This window comes from Schistocerca cancellata, chromosome 9 (genome assembly GCF_023864275.1).
Source record: "Schistocerca cancellata isolate TAMUIC-IGC-003103 chromosome 9, iqSchCanc2.1, whole genome shotgun sequence".
In the NCBI taxonomy this organism is placed as follows: Eukaryota; Metazoa; Arthropoda; class Insecta; order Orthoptera; family Acrididae; genus Schistocerca; species Schistocerca cancellata.
The window spans coordinates 112,631,013-112,653,396 of NC_064634.1; the positions used below are offsets into that span (position 1 = coordinate 112,631,013).

The window sequence follows — 22,384 nt, forward strand, 5'->3', positions numbered from 1 at the left end:
GTTGCCTGTGTCTATGTGCCTGTGGTTCTGTCAGTGTGATCATGTGATGTATCTGACCCCAGGAATGTGTCAATAAAGTTTCCCCTTCCTGGGACAATGAATTCACGGTGTTCTTATTTCAATTTCCAGGAGTGTATTATGTAATGGTAAGACAGAGATTTAGCAATCAGGTTTTCAACTGTAAGACATTTCTAGGGGCAAATGTGAACTCTGACGATAACTTATTGGTTAAGAACTGTAGATTAAAACTGGGGAAATTGGGAAAAGGTAGGAAATTAAGAAGGTGAGACCTGGATAAGTTGAAAGAACCAGATGATGCTGAGAGCTTCAGAGGGAGGATTAGGCAATAATTGACTAGAACAGGAAGAGGAGTACAGTAGAAGATGAATGGGTAGCTTTAAGAGATGAAGTAGTGAAGGCAGGAGAGGATCAAATAGGTAAAAAGACAAAGCCTAGTAGAAATCATTGGATAATACAAGAGGTATTGAATTTAATTGATGAAAGGAGAAAATTTAAAAATGTAGCAGGCAAAAGGGAACACAAACATATAAAAAATCAGATTCACAGGAAGTGCAAAATGGCTAAACTGGAATGGCTGGAGGACAAATGTAAGTATTTAGAAGCATATTTCATTAGGAGAAATATAGATACCATGCACATTAAAATTATAGAGGCTTCTGCAGAAAAGAGAAGCAGCTGTATATCAGCTTTGATGGGAAACCAGTCCTAAGCAAAAAAGGGAAAGGTGAAAGAAGTATATAGAGGGTCAATACAAGGCAGAGGAACTTGAAGGTAATATTATAGAAAGGGAAGTGGATGTAGATGATGATGATGATGATGAGATGGAAGATATGATACTGTGAGGAGAATTTTACATAGCTCTGAAAGATGAAAGTCAAAGTAAGGCCCCAGGATAGGACAACATTCCATCAGAGCTATTAATAGCCTTGAGAGAGCCAGCCATGACAAAACTCTTCCATCTGATATGTAAGATGTATGAGACAGGCGAAATACCCTCAGACTTCAAGAGGCATGTAATTATTCCAATTACAAAGTTGCTGACAGGTGTGAAAATTTCATAAATATCGGTTTAATAAGTTATGGTTGCAAAATACTAACACAAATTCTTTGCAGAAGAATGGAAAAACTGGTAGAAGTTAACTTTGGGGAAGATCAGTTAGGCAAATCTACGTTTATAGCATACAGGGAGTGAAAGGCTATTTACAGCTTGTACAGAAACCAGACGGCAGTAATAAGAGTCAAGGGGCATGAAAGGGAAGCAAATGGTTGAGAAAGGAGTGAGACAGTGTTGTAGCCTATCCTGATGTTGTTCAATCTGTACACTGAACAAGCAGTAAAAGAAACCAAAGAAAAATTAGGAGTAGGACTTAGTGTTCAGGGAAAAGAAGCAAAAACTTTGAGGTTTGCTGATGACATTGTCATTCTGTCAGAGACAGCAAAGGTCTTGGAAGAGCAGCTGTATGAAGTGGACATTGTCTTGAAAGCAGGATATAAGAGGAATATCAACAAAAGGAAAACAAGGATAATAGAATGTAGTTAAATTAAATCAGGCAATGTTAAGGGAATTAGATTATGAAATAAAGTGTGAAAGTAGTAGATGATGATGGCTGAAGTAGAGAGGATATAAAATGTAGGGTGACAGTGACAAGAAAAGCGTTTCTGAGGCAGAGGAATATGTAAACATCGATTATAGATTTAAGTGTCAGGAAGTCTTCTCTGAAAGTATTTGTCTGGATCGTAGCCATGTGTGAAAGTGAAACGTGGATGATAGACAGTTTAGACAAGAAGAGAATAGAAACTTTTGAAAATGTGGTGCTGAAGATTAGATGGGTAGACATGTAACTAATGAGGAGGTACTGAATAGAATTGGGGAGAAAAGAAATTTGTGGCACAACCTGACTATAAGAAGAGATTGGTTGATAGGAGACGTTGTGATGCATCAAGTGATCACCAATTTAGTACTGTAAGGAAGTGTGGGGAGCAGAGGGTAAAAATCATAGAGGGAGACCAAGAGATGAATACAGTAATCAGATTCGGAAGGATGTAGTTTGCAATAGTTATTTGGAGATGTAGAGGTTCGCACAGGATAGAGTTGCGTGGAGAGCGACTGACCACACACATAAAACTCCAACATACTACGATCAGGCACTTTTATTAAGGTTCGTATAATTACACAAAACACAAGAAAAATAATGCAGAAACTCACAACACGCACGTCGTAACCTCATTCCAAACCAAAGAACAACCAGTCCCCAAAGACTGTTTACTCTGCACTTTGTAGGTGGTAGTTACTGGTGGTCGTTGGTTGCCCCCCCCCCCCCCTTTTCCCCCGGGATTGCAGAGCATTGGAGGCAGGACATGGGTGTCTTCCTGTGTTGTGGGATGCTTGCCGGTTGATAGAGGCGTATGCAAAGAGTCCATGCTATTGGTGCAGTGTGGAATAGCGCAGGTATAGTCCACCATCCAGTTGGGAGGGACGGACTGGTCGACCTGCACGTGTGAACTGAACTGGCACGGAAGATGTCAGTGTTGCAGTACAGGCGGAGAGGGATGTGTGCATCATGAGCATCCCGTCAATGCTGAATGTTGCAGCTATGCCAGCCGTATCCAACCTGTGTGCAGGACGGTGATATGTGACTTGGAAGTGGACTCGTGCGAAGTGTCCCCTATGTGGAGGACGAAGATGGATCCCTCATAGAGCTGCAAGGAAAGCTTGTCGCGTGGCATCTCAGAGGCATTGATTGAGATGCAAATTTCGTCGACAATGGACACAGGGGGCAGTAGGGGAGGTGGTGGGGAAAAATAAGGTAGTTCAGGAGAAACACTGGAACACTGTGGGCATTGGGTGCCACCTCTTGTGACGGGGTAATGTCACACACAACATGTGGTTGAGCCTGAGGTTGTGGATTGTCACACGCAGTGCCTGAGTGAAACGAGGGTAGAGTATCATCACATGCAACAACTGAGTTGCCCACAGGTGTAGGCTCAGTGCACATATGATCATGGGGCGCAGGGGAGTGGGCAGTCTGTGTGAGATCGGAGTCAGCACCTGACGGAGGAACACTCGTCTCGAGAGGGTGTGGTACAGATTCCTTGATCGTCCAGGCTGGTTTCACGCATTGAAGGGAAACTATCTGCCGATGGCCACTGACGAGAATGTCCACAGTATTGTCCGTGTGAGCCACTACTCAATGCGGGCCAGAGTAAGGTGGCTGTAATGCCGGTTTGACTGTGTCATCCCGTAACATAACAAACTCGCAAGAGTCCAGTGCCGAATGCAGAAAGACTTGAGGACGGGTGTTTGGTCATGGAGGGGGCATGTGGATCGCAGCTATATGTGTCCGGACATGCTCAACTAGAGCAGGGAGGTGGGACAGGTCGACGAGTGCTTCGTCATTGATGTACTCTGCGAGGAGAACTAGGGTCTCGCCATACAGGAGCTCCACAAGTGAAGCCTAGAGATCTGTCTTGTAAGCTGTGCATATTCCTAACATAACCCAGGGCAGGGTGTCGGACCACTCATCACCGTGGCACATGAAGGCTGCTTTCAGAGTCCTGTGCCACCGATTGACCAGTCTGTTGCTCTGTGGGTGATAAGTCATATTTCGAAATCTATCCACCCCACAGAGTACGCAGAGTTTGTTAAACAGCAGGGATTCAAACTGCCTTCCCTGGTCGGTGGTGATGGGGTAGGGTAGTTGAATTGGGCTATCCAGGAGGATATGAATGCGTGTGCTATGGAATCTGCTGTGGTGCCCTGCAGGGGTACTGCCTCCACCCAACATGTAACGCGATCGATGACAGACAGGATATACCTGAAACCATCAGACATGGGTAACGGTCCTATGAGGTCCAGATGCACATGTCAGAAGTGGCCTTTTGGAATGTTGAATTTACCTAGACGGGGTTGTGTGTGCCTGCTGACTCTGCTGCGCTGGCACTGTAAATAAACATGGGCCCAAGTACGACAATCCCTATTCACACACGGCCACAGAAAGCATTCTGTAACGAGGTGCATAGTAGCCTTAGCACCAGCATATGAAAGGTTATGTAACATAGTGAATACTTGGTGACAACAGCACAGGGGGAGCAATAGGCCAGACAGTGCTAGTGGACGTATTGCACCACAGTGGCCTGACCGAGCCCGGTAGGTTGCAGGAAACAATCTGGAGGGAAGTATCTGGGTCCTGTCAGAGGTTGTGCAATTCAGTGTCCTGTTAGTGGGCCAATTCATCGAAATTAATGGGGGATGAAATTGCAGTGATACGTGATAGGTAGTTGGCCACCACATTTTCTGAACATTGGATGTAACTGATGTCTGTTGTGTATTGGGAAATTAAGTCCATCTACTGAAACCTATGTGGGGGAAGGTCAGCAGCAGGGTTATGGATAGCCTCAGTGAGGGGGTGATAGTCTGTGAAAATTGTTATGTCTGTGCAGAAATATTTTACAGCTTTATAAACCGCAAGCAATTCTCTGTCAAATGCTGACCATTTGAGTTGAGCCTTAGAAAAACAGAGTGGCTGCATCGTGCCACCGACATGCTGTTGGAGGACTGCACCAATTGCAAAATCGCTTGCAGCCACTGCAGTAGAGAGGCAGGCATCTGGCAAAGGGTGGGCGAGAGTGACACCACACACTAATGCTGACTTAAGGTCTGCAAAAGCTCTCACCATGTTGTCAGACCACTGTACTCGAAACAAAGGGGCTTGAATTGCTGCCACCATTGGCAGGTTACGACAGTAGAAACTGATAGTTCCTAAAAACTGGCATAATTCATGGAATGACACTGGGAGAGGTAGATTGCGAATGCAGTCAACCCACTCCTGAGGGGGGGGGCTTATGCCTTCCAAGGAGATGGTGTACCCCAGAAAAGTGACAGTGGTGCAGCAGAGTTGTGACTTGTCATTATTGATCTCAACTCCGTAATGAGTCAATAAGTCCTGTATCATGGCCAGGTGGAGTTTGTGTTCTCTGTCAGAAGAGGAAAACATGAGTATGACGTCGAGGTATTCGTAACAGTATGTGCAGTTAAACAGAAGTGAGTCTAAAATGTTGCCAAGTTTGGGCAACGTTTTTGAGACCGTAAGGCATGTAACAAAATTCGTAGAAGCCAAAAGGTGTGATTATTGCTGTCTTTGGTTTGTCACTGTGTTCCGTGGGTATCTGTAAATATGCCTTGCGGCAGTCCAAGACACTGAAGATGCGTGCTCCGCTAAGTACTTGCACGAAGTCTTGTATATGCGGTATCAGATAATTGTCTAATACAGTCTGCACAGAGGCGCACTGTGCCGTCCTTTTTGGGAACTAAATGTATGGGCGAAGACCAGGTACTGTCCAATGGACGGACAATACCTGCCTGCAGAAGTTCCTCTACTGCAGCCTTAGCGAGGTGTAGTTTATGTGGCGTCAGTCGGCGGACTGTGGCCTATCTGTTGTGAGAATTTTGTGTGTTGTGCCATTCATGATAGCATTCAGCTGGGCTGGTGAACTCACTAGGGGGCTGTCGCAAATGGGCATCGGTAGCACGTGAGAGTCACTAACCTGATGTGCCGGGGAAGCTGTCCGCATCGGCGGCGACAAATTTCCACGAGGTGCGTCTCCGGTGTCAGGGGGCGGTGGTGTCAAAGTCCCACGCAGTGCGTTGCCAGTGGTGGAGGGCGGCATTGACAGGTGTTGTACGAGGCATCGTGCCTTAGTGAGGTCTTGCGTAGCTGACGATATGGCATGGTTCAGTTTGGCGTTGTAAGTGCGGAGATCAGCAACTGCAGGGTGCTTGGACTGAAGCTGTGTGCCAGTGAAGAGCACTCAATGAAGGCCGTGTCGAAATCATCGGGAAGGGGGGGGGGAGGCCAAGGAGGCGACTGAACATACGGTATGAGTGGACGAGGTGTGGTGCAATAATGCGGCTGACTGGAGGTCTGGAGACAGTCCGAAATGAAAAAGGAAATTGATGCCTAATATTGGGTCTTCCACGTTAGCCACATAGAAGGACCAAGTGAACTGCTTACGAGGTATGAGTTCAATAAGTAACTTGGCCAAACCGTCGACACGGAGTAGCGATTTATTTGCTGCTCGAAGGAACAGTTTGGCTGGTGTCGTGTCCATTATGGTAAATGTGGGATGTATGACACTAATGTCTGCTCCAGTATCGACCAGAAAATACTGGCGCGAACTCAATCCCAGGCGTGCAGACGTCCTCGTGAGGTGGGAGATCTGACAGAATGCAACATCTGTGGGCGCCCTTGCATGTATCCACGAGCTGTGGCGCCTACTGCGGCCCGCATGCGACATTTGGAAAAGCGCAGGGTTGGCGGCAGTTGCAAGCAGCATGCCTGTAAGTGGAGTGGAACTAGCATATGCATTAGTCAGCTGTACTTGTCCCACCAGCCAAAGCGACAGGCGAGGGGAAGGCGGGGTGGGTAGGTGCTTGCCCGGTTGGGGTGGAGAGAGGCTGGTGCTGGCCCACTCACAATTCCCAGTCTTGGCTGCTAGGTGGCTGCTGTTCCGTGTGCTGTCCGTGATACGCATGTGCCCGGACTCTACCACCCGACAGTGGAAGTATATTCACAGGATTACCAACCTCAGTGGTATTAGGCACTGTGCTGCATGGAGGGAGGTGGTGGTGCCGAATAATGACGTATGCCTGGTCTGCCAGCTGTAGTTAATGCTCGAGTGATGCTGCGGTATTTGGGAGCAAATGTAATTGTAGTTCTTGCAGCAGCTTCACCAACCACAATGGCAAGAACGCTAAGTTCGGCAAGATCTCGGTACTGAACTGTGCACGCAGCTGTGAGGAGATTCTGTTGCCTAAATTCTGGTCATAAATAATGTTGTGAATAGTATCGGCTGGCAGACGAGAAAGGCGTTCAATGAGTAATGCACAGGCAGAGGTATATTTGTTGCTCTTGGGTGGGTTCAGCAACAAGTCACTGATGAGATCAGGTTGGTCATGCAGGTGGTTCACTAAACACACAAAAGGAGTGCTGTCGTCCGCAATACCATGTATGTCCAACATGTTGTCCACCAAGATAAACCACGTCACTGGGTTGTCCGGTTGCAATGGCGGCAACTGCTGAAGATGACCGGGGACTAGCACTTGCAGGGTGTAGGACAGGCACAAATTGTACAGGGAATCTGCATGGTGTTCACTGATGCGAACTGTACCTCAGTGGCGGGCAATGTGTTGCATTGAATGTCTGTTAGCTGTGCAGGTGGGACATGATATCCAGTCCTTGTAGGCGGGAAATCTGTACGGCCACACAATGAGCATGGGGCAGAAGGATCAACGGCCCATGCAGACGAAATCTTGAGCAGAGGCGCGAAATCGCGATTGAGCACTGAGTGATAGGGCGGAACCACGGCAGGTGTGTTGCCCGAGATGTGCATGGGGCGGCAGGATGGGTAGGTGTATACATTGCCTGGCGCGGTTGACTGAGTGTCCCTTCGACCGGCACAGAGGGGGACACATTAAACAGCGGACCGCTCTGAGGAGGGGGCGGGGATGCGTATGGACCCTGAAACTGGACAGCTGCGTGGTCCATGTTATGCGGTAGAAACTCGGGCGAGGGGTTTCTGCGATCTTGTGCTGGAGGAGCATCCTGTTGAGTGTAGAATGCCATAGAAGGTGTCTGCACCAATCTGTACAGCGCCCGGTGTGGTGTGCCAGCGGAGGTTAGGTTCATCTGGCTGGTCAAAGCAAACACCGGAGATATGAACATTCCTAGTGTATTAGTAGCTCACGGAGTAAAGTGCTGTGCTTCACAGTTGAATGTCCGTTCTTTGGTTGCAGCGTCCTGCACTGCCGGAAAAACTGGGGGTTGCGACATTTTTTATTGGCGCAAAACCGGTGGTACATGGCAAGCGAATGCAATGTATTTTCGCAACTCAGGGTCACCACTCTGGGTTTTCTGGCTACAGCGACTGACCACACACAGGAAAACTCCAACTTACTACGATCAGGCACTTCTATTAAGGTTCGTATAATTACAAAAAACACAAGAAAAACAATACAGAAACTCACAACATGCGTATCATAATCTCAGTCCATGAGACCGAACCAAAGAGCATCCAGTCCCAAAGACTGTTTACTCTGCACTTTGTAGGTGGCAGTTACTGGCGGTCTATGGTCGCCACACAGTCTATGGACTGAAGACCACAACAACAGCATGATGTTCTTCTTCCCCGGCTTTGAAAACAAAACACATCTGAATACAAGCTTCATTTTCTGCAATAATATCACTATTTGAACTGAAAAGAACAAATTATTAAAATTTGGATATAATCTAAGCTTGGAAACGCTGTGGCCACCTCATTGCATTAACAGTTCCACTGTACTGTAATGTATTCACATATCTTGACAATCTCCTGACAAATGATCAGGGAAGTGAGTGTTGTATTCAAATGTCTGTGTCTTTTATATCAAACTGTCTGACATGTTCCACACTCAAGAGAATAACCTTCTTTCTGGGTCTATGTACCAAAGCTGAATTTAATCTAATCTAATCTAATTGGAGAAACAGAATGTAAAGCTTGGTTGCCAAAGTTTCAATGATAATATCCAGTGTAGTTTACTTAAGTTGGGACCCACATGTGATATTGAAAATTATGGAGACACTGCTAATTTTATAAACATAATTAGCACCTGCTGACAGATTGTCGTGTTAAGGCCCCTTTTAAAGAACTAAGGCTTAGGGAGGTAATGCAAAAAGCACTTACAAAACACCGTGAAGATGGAAGGTGTGTGTTTCTCGAGAAGGTTCTTAATTGGCTGGATAAATGGAAGTCCATGAATTTGTATGTAGATACGATCACTAAAGAAACAAATTTTGCAGTTAAGCATAGCACATGTGCATTATCCAAACTGAGAACCTACCTTGTATCAGAACTAAAAATGTCATATCTACTACCTGGAAAATTTCAGAACTAACAAACTGGAAGCAAAGTTTGGATTGTGTCAATGGCTGTCTGCATCCCAGTATCATGTAACTAAATGGCAGATATTTGAAGCAGAAAAAGAGCTGAGACTGTCTTCTTTGCTAGAGCTTTCTTTAGTAATTGGTTCAACTAAGAAATTTATGATTAGTTCCTTTCCCAGTTGTGACAAAACAATGTCATAACACAGTCAATGCCAGCTTTGTACCAAATACTTAGAATCAAATATTTGTCAGTCAGACTGGCCCCAGAATTATCAGTCCATACACTAACTGTAGGCTACTACTGCTGCAGTGTCCTTAAAAAAAATTACAATGCACCTAATGTGCTCAATTCCTTACAGTGGATGGAGAACTGGCATGTGGAGCAGAGCACAAACTTATTAAAAATTATACTACTGTTTGTTATGTATTCTTTCTGCTGGATGCAAAAGCTTTTATCAGATGACTGTTGCGGGTCCTTCCTTAGACTTCAAAACCAGTGACAAGTGGCAAGTAAATTAATCCTTGATTCCATACTGAGCAATGATGATTTTTAATAGAAATCTGTGACAAACATTCATTTGCAGAAATGTGGAAGTCTGTAATTTGTACCAGTGTTAATATACTGCTTAACAACTACAATAAAATGGAAAATGACAAGGTGCAAAGATTTTCAGATAAAAGAAAACAGTTGCAAGATGATATATTTTAAACACTGAAAGTAAAAAGAGATGTCCATAATTTTATATGCTTCTTGTCAATTTGTCAATAATGGCAACTGCTAAGGTTATGCCACCAGTTAATCATGTTTACAGTTTCCTTTTATCAGAGCTGAGGTTCCATAAATTACTGTACACAAGCTTCTCAATATATTTATTCCTTAATGAAATTTATTGCAAGTAATATGCCTCTATTATCAACAAATAGCTCAGTACGTAGTATCAGTACTAGGAATGAGAACAATCTATATAAAGACCTAAAGTCATTTACCTTGGTCCAAAAAGGGGTCCAATATTCGGGAACAAATATTTTCAATAAATTGCCAGCAACCATTAAAAACCTGGTTTCAGATAAAGCACAATTTAAACAGAGTTTCAAATACTTTTTGATAGGCAGCACCTTCTATTCTGTAGTTGAATATCTTAACAGGGACTGTTAGACCAGCTTAAGTGAAAATGTCTGTTGGATTTCAGTTTTGATAGCACCTAGTCACAACAGTCAAGATTAGAGTGTTTTGTGTATCATAAATTTATTGCAAGTGCATAACTATGTTTCTGAAAGTGTATTAATTCTGTAAATATTAGCAGTTCCAGTTTACTGTAATGGATTCACGTATTTTGACAATCTCCTGACCGATTATCAGGGTAGTGAATATTATATTCAAATGTTTCATGTTTTTATTTTATACTTTCTGACTTGTTCCACACCCAGGTCTGTGGAAAGAAAACTGAATCTAATATAATCAACAAGGTATATAGTGTACATGGTACTGTATTACTGTCACTCTATGATTCTGCGTGTGTATGCGCTAGAGAGATGAGAGAGCTAGCTGGTGCCTATATTGAATGTTAGGTTTGTATGCTTTACTGAAGGATTTGTACTGTAGAATCATCTCTCATAAAAATGTTCATAATCTAATGCATTTTAAAGTGAGGCAGAAACTGGCATTGCTTAAATACTTAAAAGTTACATATCACTATTTGGAATATGATATGTTGGAGTAATGTTTGTGTATCAAAGTGCATCCCCAATGCAAATGTCTCTTATGTGTAGCAAATGGCAACCTGTATGTAAATATACAAATGTAAGTCTGTATATAAACATAATAAGTTTCTTTATTTTTCTGAATAGGTAAAATATTTATGGCTAAAAGGCCTCTAGACCTACACAAAGTATCAGTTTAAGTACCATGTGACTTATCCCATTTTATGATGTATTATCTGTAAATGAAGTTTCATTTGATTAATAAACAGTACAATACAGCTCAGTGATGTTATTCATTGCTTCTTTTAAGAACTACATACTCCTCCTCTAATGAAATATACCATAAATAAGGAGTTAGCTATTTTGTGTAACTGTCTTATATGTACTTTTTAACAAGATGAGATCAAATAAGGAAAAAAATTGTAATGATGCCAGAACAAGTGGTATAGCCCCATTCGCTCTGCTACACAGGTTGTGTTCTTACCTGTTTTTGTGTGCTTTTGTCATCAAAAATAACCAGAAAAAGAATGAAATTAATGACATTAGGATGAGGTGGAGGGATAAAAACAATGCAGAATGAAGACAAACTGGAAAGTGTGCAAGATTTTAAGTATGTAGGAAACAGAATAGAAAGTAGTTGAAGGTGCAAAACACACATTAAATCAAGAAAAGCAATAACAGTATTGTCATTCTGCAAGAGGAGTAGTATTTTCTGAAATGATAGCGAAACATGATTATAAGAAATGTGGAAGAAATGTTTTGTATGGGATGTCTTGCTGAAACTCAGACCAGGAGGATGGGAGACAGGAAGTAGTTGGAGCCTCTTGAAATGTGGGCATGGCAGAGCATGTAAAAATACTCCTGTAGCATTTAAAGATGTTGCAGTCACAAGTACATTAACAATTACAAATAAAGAAATCATAAACAACCAGTTAAATAAACAATATAAGAAATCAAAGGCAGATGTACAGGTTTTCCAAACACTCAGTTGTTTTAAAGCGAACTCGATGTTACTCTTACGGGTTCCCAATGACAGTGTTAAGGGGCAGTCCTGAAAGATATGTAGCACTGTCTGCTGCAGTCACAGCACAGAGAGTCTCACCGTCCACAGCCATAGAGAGTTACAGCTGTCTCCGTGCTCCACGTCTTCTTCCATTCAGTTTGTGCCAGATGATGCGAGCAGGAGTTTGAGAGCTGGGTTTCCAACTCACAGGAAGCCTTGCTGGGATGAAGGTGACCACTCTGATTTCCAGGCATGCAAGGGATTGAAAGCCCTTGCTAACAGGCTCCTGGTGGTTCTCCGGGTCAGTTGAGGAGATTGCTGTCATATAGCAGAATCCTGAGGAATGATATCATTTGTGGACAGAAACTGATTTTTCTTTATTCTTCACCTACATCTGTACTCGACGAGCCACCTTAAGATGTGTGACAGAGGCCACTTTGTCCGCGAGTGTCACTTCTCCTTTTGCTGTTTCAGTCATGGATGGTTTGCAGGAAGAAAGATTGGTCGTAAGCCTCCGTGTGAGTTTGTATCTCTCTGCTTTTACCTTTGTGGTCTTATCACAAAATACCCATTGGAGGAAGCAATATATTGCTTTAATCTTCTAAGAATGTGCATTCTCAGAACTTTAACATTAAACCACACTGTGATGGAGTTGGATCAGCACTTTTTAAATAAACCTGTGATGAAACAAGGTGCTTTTATTTGAATTATCTCTATTCCCTCTACCAGTTCTGTCTGCTTCAGATCACAGACTGACAAGCAATGTTCAAATATTGGTGGGATGAGGATTTTGTAAGCTACCTCCTTTGTGGGTGGCCTAAATTTCATGAGAAAATTGTGCATAACTGAGAGAGAGCTTGCTGTCGTCTTATGTGAGCAGCGATATTGCTTAACACCAGGAATCACTGAACAGGTATATGCAGAAGTGTACCAGATACAGTGTGCATGACCTGTCAAAGTTGGAGAATCCACTAGGTGAGTGTGGGAACTGTTGAGCGTAAAGCTAACAGTACTTAGTTGATGAATAAACTGAAATGGAAAAAAATAAAATGCATAGACAGAGTGGTAAACAAAGATGTGCTGAGAAGCATGGTAGAATAAAAGCAGTTATTGGGTATAATCAAATGCGAGTAAAGAAATTGGATTGAGCATGTAGAATTTTAAAAATTATTTTGGTAGGGTATGTGGAAGAGGTGAGAAGACAGGGTTGCGATGGGGCCCAGTCCTGAATGATCTAGTTACTGGATCCAACTACACTAATATGAAGAAGAAAGATATCAGTTGCAAATGAGGAGGCAAGAACAGACTGCTCCCAGACAGGGGGAAAAACAAAAAGAAAAAGAAAAGGAGTATAATGATCACCTGTACTTGAGTTGTGCCTCTAGAACTACTGGCAATTGCTCTTAATGTTGTATGGCTAGAGTTGTCTATAATAATTATTGTTTACCATTTGTTTCATATCTTATGACATTTTTGGGAACTGAGAATGGAGTTGCAAGGCAATGAAGAATAACTGGGCTAATTGGGGAAATATCAAAAGCTATGCAAAAAACTGTACAATTAGAGACGTTGTGGAAAACTAGCTCAGAACTCTGTCAGGAGTGACACAGGGAGTAGATGACAGGAAATGGAGCTCGAAACGCTTCTCCTCTGTAGTGTGCTGCACTTTTCTAGACCTTTACAGTATATTTTAGCTCTGAGGACCACGAGTTAGGGAAGATAGTATGTCCAAACAGCCTCAGTTGGTATGTGTATTAAGACTGAATAGTAAAATAAAGTGGTCCTCAACTTGAAGACGGGGTTGAACACTGCGGTGCTGTATGAAATACAGTCCTATTGGTGGTGGTATGTCCTTGCCTTCCTCTGTCTTTTGAATTAATTTACCCAGCTTGTTGTGTGTGTGTGTGTGTGTGTGTGTGTGTGTGTGTGTGTGTGTGTGTGGAGGGGGGGGGGGCTACAGTCTAACGTGGACTCTCCACCATGATGGCAGCTTGGCTTTGTTAATATTAACAAATCATTTCCAGACGTGAAGGAAGATATAAGTGACAGAAAAAATTCAACAGCAACAAGAGGCAGTTGAGGAAAAGGAAAAAACAGTGTGTGTCAATAAGCAAGCAATTATGGTGCACTGTGGTGGTTTTCTTCATTACAACATGGCCCAGAGACATTTTGACGACTTTCCATGGGGAAGACTCATCGGGGAAACTGGATGAAGTACGAAGTGCGACACATGTCACCCAGTAGTTTGGTATTGCTCACAGCATTTTTTCACGTGTTTTGAAAGCATTCTGCACCGTAGGCACCACTATCCATAGGAAAGGTGGTGGCTGGCCGTGGTCAGCTAACCACTACATTGTGTAACAGGCAAGAAGGGACCCCATGTCAAAACAGCCATTGCAACCACATTTAACAGTATTCCTAGGTACCCAATCTCATGCTCCACAGTGGCATGATGACTGTACAGGGGTGGTGTCTGTGCCTAATAACCAGTACCTTGTATTCCACTGACACCTGCGCATCAACAGCAATGGTGCCAAGAGCATAGGGGCTGGACCAGTGATGAGCGGAGATGTGTGATCTTCTTGCATGAAAGCAGATTCAGTCTGAGTAATGATTTTGGATGTACTCTCACATGGCAAAAGGTGAGAACACATAATGATTCAAGGAACACCATCAAACATACTCGTTTTGATGGTCGAGGAGTTACGGTGTGGACAGGCGTAAAACTGCAAGGGCATACTGATCCCCAAATCTTTGTACGCAGTACGCTAACCAGTCTACATTGTTGTGACACTATACTCCTATCCATGTGCCTCTTTTCAGGGGAACATTCAGTACTGACTTCATTTTTATGGACGACTAAGTGTGACTGCATCAAACAGTGCAGGTGGAAGAGCTCTTGGAATGAGAGGACATTAAACAAATGGACCACCCTGCCTGCCTGTTCCCCTTACACAAATCCTAGTGAGAACATGTGGGACCCAAGGGGGGACTTGCTGCAACTCATCCATATGCACCGATGACCATCCAGCAGTTGTCAGTCGCTGGTGCAGGAATGGTGTGCCCTACCATACGAACTCCTTACCAACCTTGTCACCAGTATGGGAGCACATTGTCAACCATGTACTGCTGTCTGTGGTGATCACACATACTATTAAGAACCATGTCTTACCTTCTGTGATGCCCATCAGAGCATCATAAATCACAATGACTACAGTGTAATTATTGTCTTTGAATAAGAGTGTCATTTCCATTTGTATCATTACATATTCTTTTCAGTTACCTTCTGTATTATACTGTAGCAATTCTTTCTTTGTATGGTCCATGTTTTATTGAGCTATGTTACTTGGCACATCATGCAAAAGTTACTTTCTTTCTTGATTTTTCACACCAGCCTACTAACGTGAGGTATTAGGCTACAACAATACTAATCATAACACAAACTTCTGAGTAAGGCAACTTCTGTGAAAAGTAAGTAATTCGCTATTTGGTGCTAATATAATTATTTCTGAGCAACAAATGTGAGCTGTAATACTGTCTTGTAGTGTGGTAACGTCACTTCACCACAAGAGCTACATGACTGTCACTGCACCCTTGTGATTTGCTGAAAAATCGTTTTTGAACAGCTGTCAGGTAAAATGAGTTAAATTAGTTATTTGAGTTACTTTTGCTGTGATGTGAAATGAATCAATAAAGTTTTTCATTTCAGGTGCCATAGCCACAACTTTATTCCATTCTCCACCCCGGTTCTTATAAAATGACTGCCAATTTAGGCTGTTAGCCATTTTCAAGTACTTCCAACATTTGTAATGTTATGTGTACAAATGTACATCTGTCATAGTAAACAGTCAACAATGTCCTGTACTCACCAACATTTTAAATAACATTTCTACTTTAGTGACCTATGTATATGAACTTAAGTGTGGGAGTCAGTTTACAATTGTAATACATTTTCTCAGTGAATGGCAGAATGCTAACAATTTTTTCTGCAATTGTCCTTTGCCTTCATCTTAAACTATCTTTAATTTATGTGAAAACTCTCTCTCATTTTTTATGACTGAAAACCTCACTCGTTGTTGGCCAAAAGCTCATGTCAGTGGCAGTCTTTTTGTTGTGCCCATCTGTGGCTCAGCATCTCCACTATATGGTGGGTAGCAACTGTCCTTTTCGTAATATTGTTTCATTCCTTCCTGTGGCACATTAAGGCTGAGTGATGAGTAGTGCATGTCATTTCTCATCCTAAAAGTATATTTATGAATGACACTGGTGTGTTTGAATCAAAACTGATTGTAAACAAACTTTATAAGGGGAAAATGTATTGTGAGGCTGCCAGCATGCACAACTTTTTAAAGATGGAAAATCCGAGTTTAGCATCCCGTTGACAACAAGATGCAGAGCATAAATGCAGACTATAGAATGATGGGAAAGGAAATTGGCCATTCCCTCTTCAAAAGAGACATCCTGGCATTTGCTTAAGCAATCTAGGGAAATCATGGAAAACCTCAAACTGGATGGCCAGCCAGACATTTGAACCGTCTTCCTCCCAAATGTGAATTCGGAGTGCTAACCAAGCCACCACCTTGCTTAGTACTGTTTAAAAGAACCATCAACAAGAGGTTTTAGTGGTGAAACCACACACTATTGTCATTACACATTTCTGTGCAACAAACACTGTCTTTCTGATTGGGATTATCAAAGACCTAGGCATTAATATAATGGTGACAATAGAGAAAAATTTGGTGGAAACGTAGCGAGACAGGTGCAGTGTGACCAAATTAACAACTCATAATTCTTTTAATAATTATTTTATTTAATTAATTATATTATGATTGAAGATAATGAAAAAACATTCTGGATCATTCATTTAACGTAGTAAACTGTAGTATTCAAAGTTTAACCACTTGATATACTGATGAAATATAAATTTAACCGAGTTGATAGAATCACAGTAATCACCTCATTGTTTCATCATTCCAGTTCTGATAACTTGTTGTTACATATGTTGGTTCTCTATGTATGCAGTCCATAATGTCTCTTCTGTGCCTGAATTAATATCCTGAATTCCTACTAGTCACCGAGCGAGATGGCGCAGTGGCTAGGACACTGGACTCGCATTCCGGAGGACGACGGTTCAATCCCGCGTCCGGCCATCCTGATTTAGGTTTTCCGTGATTTCCCTAAATCGCTCCAGGCAAATGCCTGGATGGTTCCTTTGAAAGGGCACAGCCAACTCCCTTCTCCGTCCTTCCCTAATCCGATGAGACCGATGACCTCGCTGTCTGGTCTCCTTACCCAAACAACCCAACCCAACTCCTACTTCATTACTACAGTCATACTTGTAATTGTTGCTAAAGCTGTTAATGTATTACTAAATTTTTATATATTTTACTAGGGTTCACTTGCACTAGCAGAAATCAACAAATATATTTCTGTTTCACTTCCATTCGGACGTCCTGTGTGTTGTGATCCAGTCATTGCCTCTCAACTTACAATTCCAGCGTCAAAAAGCAAAATAAAGGTATACATTACTAAGATTGTATTATAAAATATGAAATTATTTAGGAAAATGCACCAAGAATTATTCTAGGCTGCTTCCTTTCAGCAACCTCTGTGGAATCCGGTCCCACACAAAGGAAAATCCCAGGTGGTCTTCCATGTTAGAGAAGAAGTTCGCTCCATGCAGGTAATAATGGCATTTCATTAAATATGATGCACTGGAGTAGACTGTCTACAGCATTCCAAAACTCAGAGGAATAAAACTGTAAGTTGTTCTTCCACATGCCGCATGACAAGACAGGTAGAATTTTGCCATAAACACTGTGTGCAAATGGACCCCAAACCCTGATACTGACTCAGGATATGGACAGTGACACAAAGCTTTTCTAACCAGAAGTCCTTCCTTTTTTCAATAGAGAGAAAAGAGTTGTATGAAATGGCTCTTGTCAGGAAGTGAGTGGAGTCATACAGGTCTACAAATACAGGGAGAAACAGTAGGACAGGGTGAGAGGGAAATTATCAGTAGACTACTGACAGATGAGACCTGAAATGTGTAAAGCTACGAGTGACAGAAAGGACAGCCAACACATGAGGTGAGGAAAGGAAAATGTACAGATGAAACAAAGATGGGTGCCAATAAAGAAGAAGAAGAAAATGGTGGAGAAGAAGCCATCAGGGAAAGAAAGGAAACCAAAGAAGCTACAAAAATGAACTGAAGAATCATAGTTCACCACTTTGTGGTAAAAATTACAACTATTGTATTCAGACAAAATCAACAACTGTTACAGTGTATTTCAAACAGTTTATGTACTGTTTGTACACACTCTTGTTGTTATGTAGCTGAGTTGTGAGGATCATATATCCTCACACATCATATTATTCACTATTTTTTTTAGCATTTTCTAAACTGATTCTTTAATTTGTCACTGTAGTAGGTATCAATTGTCTGCTAGATAATCTGTATCTTGCAGTAAAAATAATCTGTGCCTGCTGACAATGGTTTACAAATTACTGTTGTTAACATGTTGTACAGATGCTGAACATAATATTTGAATTGACCCCAGTTGGTCATCAGCATTCTTGAGATGCAGACGTGTGTAGGCATTTGTGCTTTGATATACCCAGGATAAAATTGCACCCATTTTGAGATTACATTCAGTTTAATCATTAGTACAGCATTTCCAGTATAACTAAAGTTTCAGTGTGAAGAAAATCAGTGTGTGTTGGCATACAGAACTTTTCTGAATCTACGCGTAGCTCAAACAAATTTTTGGAGAAGGGGCAATTTGAATAATAAATAATACATTGTGGTATCCTTCACTAATTACAGTCCATTTTGTTATATCTAGTAACATAAACAAAAATTATGTTATCTTTTTATTTGGCCAACAGTTTGGACAATCAGAAGTGAAGGATTCAACAGAAGTTTATGGAGTAGTTACTTGCAAAGCTGAAGTGGAAGGCATAGCACCAGAAGTATCCATTATCATGCAGCAACCCCCAGGACAGACACTGTCGATAAGTTCGACGACGGGGAGTGTCGAAACTAAAGGCACAGTGACTCGCATCCGCTTCAGGCCGTCAGACAAACAGCCACTGTGCTGCTATATCGTGCACAGCATCTGCGAGCCTCCCATTAAAGGAGATCTTGCTGTTAAGGTAGTGTGTTTAAATTCCTGTGTGTAATGTCTGTTACACTCTCTCAGATTACTGTTGTCCTTATTGTGTTTAGGTTGCAGAACTTGTCTGAATTGCATGCAGTATTGTTTCAGGTCAATGAAAATGTGGCAGCAGTGAGCCTGAAACTGCAGCTAAGCAGTGACATGAGAAACGTTTTCCAACAACTTCAGGCAGTTATACCTTTCCCTGGTTTAGCCATCTTGAGAGTGAAACCAAACACATCACAGGGGAGCATTACTATCCGAGCAAAGAATGAAATTTTGTGGAATATAGGTTCAAAATTTCCTTCTAAGCCTCCGGAAGTCAGTTTGGACTGCACAGTGCGGCTTCAGAAGGCAGCTGACCAGCCGTCACAGCCCGATTTGGCTTCCAGTGCTACTATGTGTGCAATGGTAAGTATGTGTTAGGTCATGCATTGGTGAATCCTTCCAAATATTTTTGTACCTGAGTTTCAGTTATAGTCCACATGATTCTATGGAATAGCAAATTGTAGGACCACTTAAAAAAAAAAAAAAAAAATGCCTTCCAGTCATGTCATGGGTAACCTTGTTGTGTTGTATGCTGAGACACCTTTCAAAGCAGTCATATAATACATGAGTGCTACTACAACTTATGCACAGTGTTTGAAGTGAGCATGACTACTACCTGGCTGGCCACCTAAATGAATGGCCGAGAGCAGGGTTGACCATTCAGTGCCAGAACATACTACTGAGTACATTAGGCCTGATTTCAATAGCTTCTTCTCAAACTGTCACACATGATCCCCCCCCCCCCCTTTTCCCATGCTGAGACACAAGCATCTCCTGACTTACATAGATTTTGGTTGTCCTTGCAGTATCCTCCTTAACTTCATTCAGTCTACTTCCATAGCCTCCTCTCTGCACTCTTCCTCAATTCCACCTCCCCCTCCTGATTTACTCTTTCAAGTCATCACGTGCTTCCAACAACTCGCCTTGCATGCATCCACAGCAAGCTCACCAGCACCACATTCACCTGCTGCGCCTCTCCCTGCTAGCTGTCAGCCAACCTGCCCCAAACTGCCCTCCCACTCCCTGCTTCCTTTCTCCTCTCACCCAATCCTCCTGACCTGATCCTACACTGCAGTTGAGCTGCAGTGCCAGCACAAGTCATCCGGGATAATGTAGCTATGCAGGTGGATGATAATGCTGATGATCATGATATGTTGGGATGTGTTTGCAACAGGAAGGTGTTTTGCACCCATACTAAAACGTTGTGAATGATTGAAACCATCCTCACTCCCAGAGCCCCCCCTCCACACACACACCCGTAAAATGACACAAATGAGGCACATTGGCAGAGTGAAAAAGTAGACAAAAGAGGAAAAAGCAAGGGAAAGACATAAAACAATGCAATAGATGGTTGTGGCTGGCCAGTAGCTGAAAAAAGGATGCGCCAGCCACTCTATAAGAAACTAAAATCTTCAGCCGAGAAACTTAGGCTGGAGACCTTCACAAAATTTTAAAACTTTCAGCACACTCGTCTTGTCGTCAGCTAAAATAAAGGGCAACTCACTACAGAAATTTGCTTCTGCCCTCTCATCACAATATACACTACATTCAGTAAGAATGTGATGTTTAGTGATTTTCTCATCATAGGCATAACTGACTGGGGGATCGCCTCACTGGAGTAGAAAGCCATCTATTATGGCACAGTGGCCTGTTTGGAGGTAGGTCAGTGACACTTCATCCTATCTGAACCACTGGCCTGAGGCCCGCCACAGGTGGATTGTTGGCTTCACCATCTGCATCTTACTGTCCATCACTGCTACCCACCCACCCTCCCTCCTCTCCCCTCCCCTTCCCTCCCCTCCCCTCCCCTCCCCCACCTCCTCACAATTGCACGGATCTCTGACGCAACAGTGCAATGACAGCTTGCAGATGAATGGCACATTGTGTCACATCATGTTCCTTGCAGGCTTTCTTGGCAGCTCCGTTTCATTTCTCCAAATACCTCATGACACAGTAGGCAGCAGAATGGTACCTACCTCCCCCACAGGTCGATGGGCTACAGTTAGCGGTGTATTGGTTAGACCAGCTTGCGTGCTGGGTAGATGTGCTGCGAGGATTGTAGGCCACTAAGTGAATTGGAGCAGAAAAGAAACTGTTTGCCCTGAAGAAGGTTCAAATGAGCAGGTGGATCTGTGCCTTTGTACATGTATTTTGTTAGCTCTGAAGAAGGACTTTAAAAGTTGACACTCTTTTCAGTCTTATTTATATACCTGTTGTCAGCTTAACTGTATGATGAATTGTTACATTTACTCCTTCCATATTTATATTTCACTGATAATTTTTCAGTACACATTTTAAGTGAAATCTTAAGTATTTTAGAGCTGAAAGAGGGTGGTGGATAATATTTCATTAAATGGAAAAAGTTGGATACTAATGATGTGCTTAACCAGAATAAAACGGGAGGACGACGGTTCAATCCCGTGTCTGGCGATCCTGATTTAGATTTTCCGTGATTTCCCTAAATCGCTCTAGGCAAATGCCGGGATGGTTCCTTCGAAAGGGCACTGCTGACTTCCTTTCCTAATCCGATGAGACCGATGACCTCGCTGTCTGGTCTCCTTCCCCAAACCAACCCAACCCCAGAATAAAACAGATTTTATTCAACCTACTGCTGCACACAAATGAAACATGTACACAGTGCTCATTCATATCTTTTCCATATTCATTCCCATGCAACTCATGTAACTCAGGTTTCTCAAGCCTGCTTCATATTATGAGACTGAATATATCAGGTTGTGTCAAGACATTAGTAAGTACTACATCCATCATACAAATTGCATGATTACCACAGTGGTAAACTTAAAAGACAATTGAGTTTATATATTGACATATTAAATATGGACCTATGACCTCAGCAATTTGGTCCCTATTGATTTCACACACATTTGAACATTTAAATATGGCAGTAGAAAACCTTTGATTGTAAATAATGGAAAGAATGAAGGTAAACATTTATCATATAAGTGAGGCTTTGAGTGATTGACGAGACTGAAAATGTTGCTCAGCTTTTGGATGTTGTCCTTCTACAGAGATAACTTGTAGAGAACACTCACCTGCATGGGTACATTGTGTAGTGCTGATGTGTACTCAGGTGTCTCCTGTTCAGCATTGTGTGTCATTTGCATCTCACTGTGCATATGCGATTTTTCATTTGCTTGTACTGTCCAGAGTTAAAGTATTTCTTACTTGAAAGATCTGCAGCTTAAAACTAATAAAGTTGTAGGATAATTGCAATCTGCATGTAGCAATAGCAATTTTTGTAAGTGTTTTAAGGTACAGCTATATAGTTTGCTAATCTCATGTTAATATGAACCTGTAAATGTCACTTATTCCTTTATTTTAAGACTTTTGTGTATCAGTAGGGGAGACTTTATTTTATGCATCTGTTTCTCCATAATCAGAGAAATGTAGAATATACTGCATGTGCATACATACCTAGTTGTATCAGAAGGAGAACTCGCTTGAGAAAACTGTAAACTTACTAGGAGACAGAATGGTTGGCAAAATTCCAATACTGCCAGTAAACAAATTAAAAG

At 42.3% G+C, this 22,384-nt stretch overlaps 1 protein-coding gene across 2 annotated transcripts in view; it reads left to right on the forward strand.

Annotated features, from left to right (window-relative positions):
- Positions 1-22,384, forward strand: part of LOC126101619 (AP-5 complex subunit mu-1-like) — a 71,996-nt gene that overhangs the window by 32,976 nt on the left and 16,636 nt on the right. The window contains exons 5-8 of one of the 2 annotated variants that reach the window (XM_049912303.1): positions 17,036-17,161; positions 17,231-17,326; positions 18,532-18,798; positions 18,912-19,211. In XM_049912303.1, coding sequence (XP_049768260.1) covers positions 17,036-17,161; positions 17,231-17,326; positions 18,532-18,798; positions 18,912-19,211 — 789 coding nt within the window. The remainder of the gene's footprint in view (positions 1-17,035; positions 17,162-17,230; positions 17,327-18,531; positions 18,799-18,911; positions 19,212-22,384) is intronic. The other variant, XM_049912304.1, reaches the window with a different exon arrangement.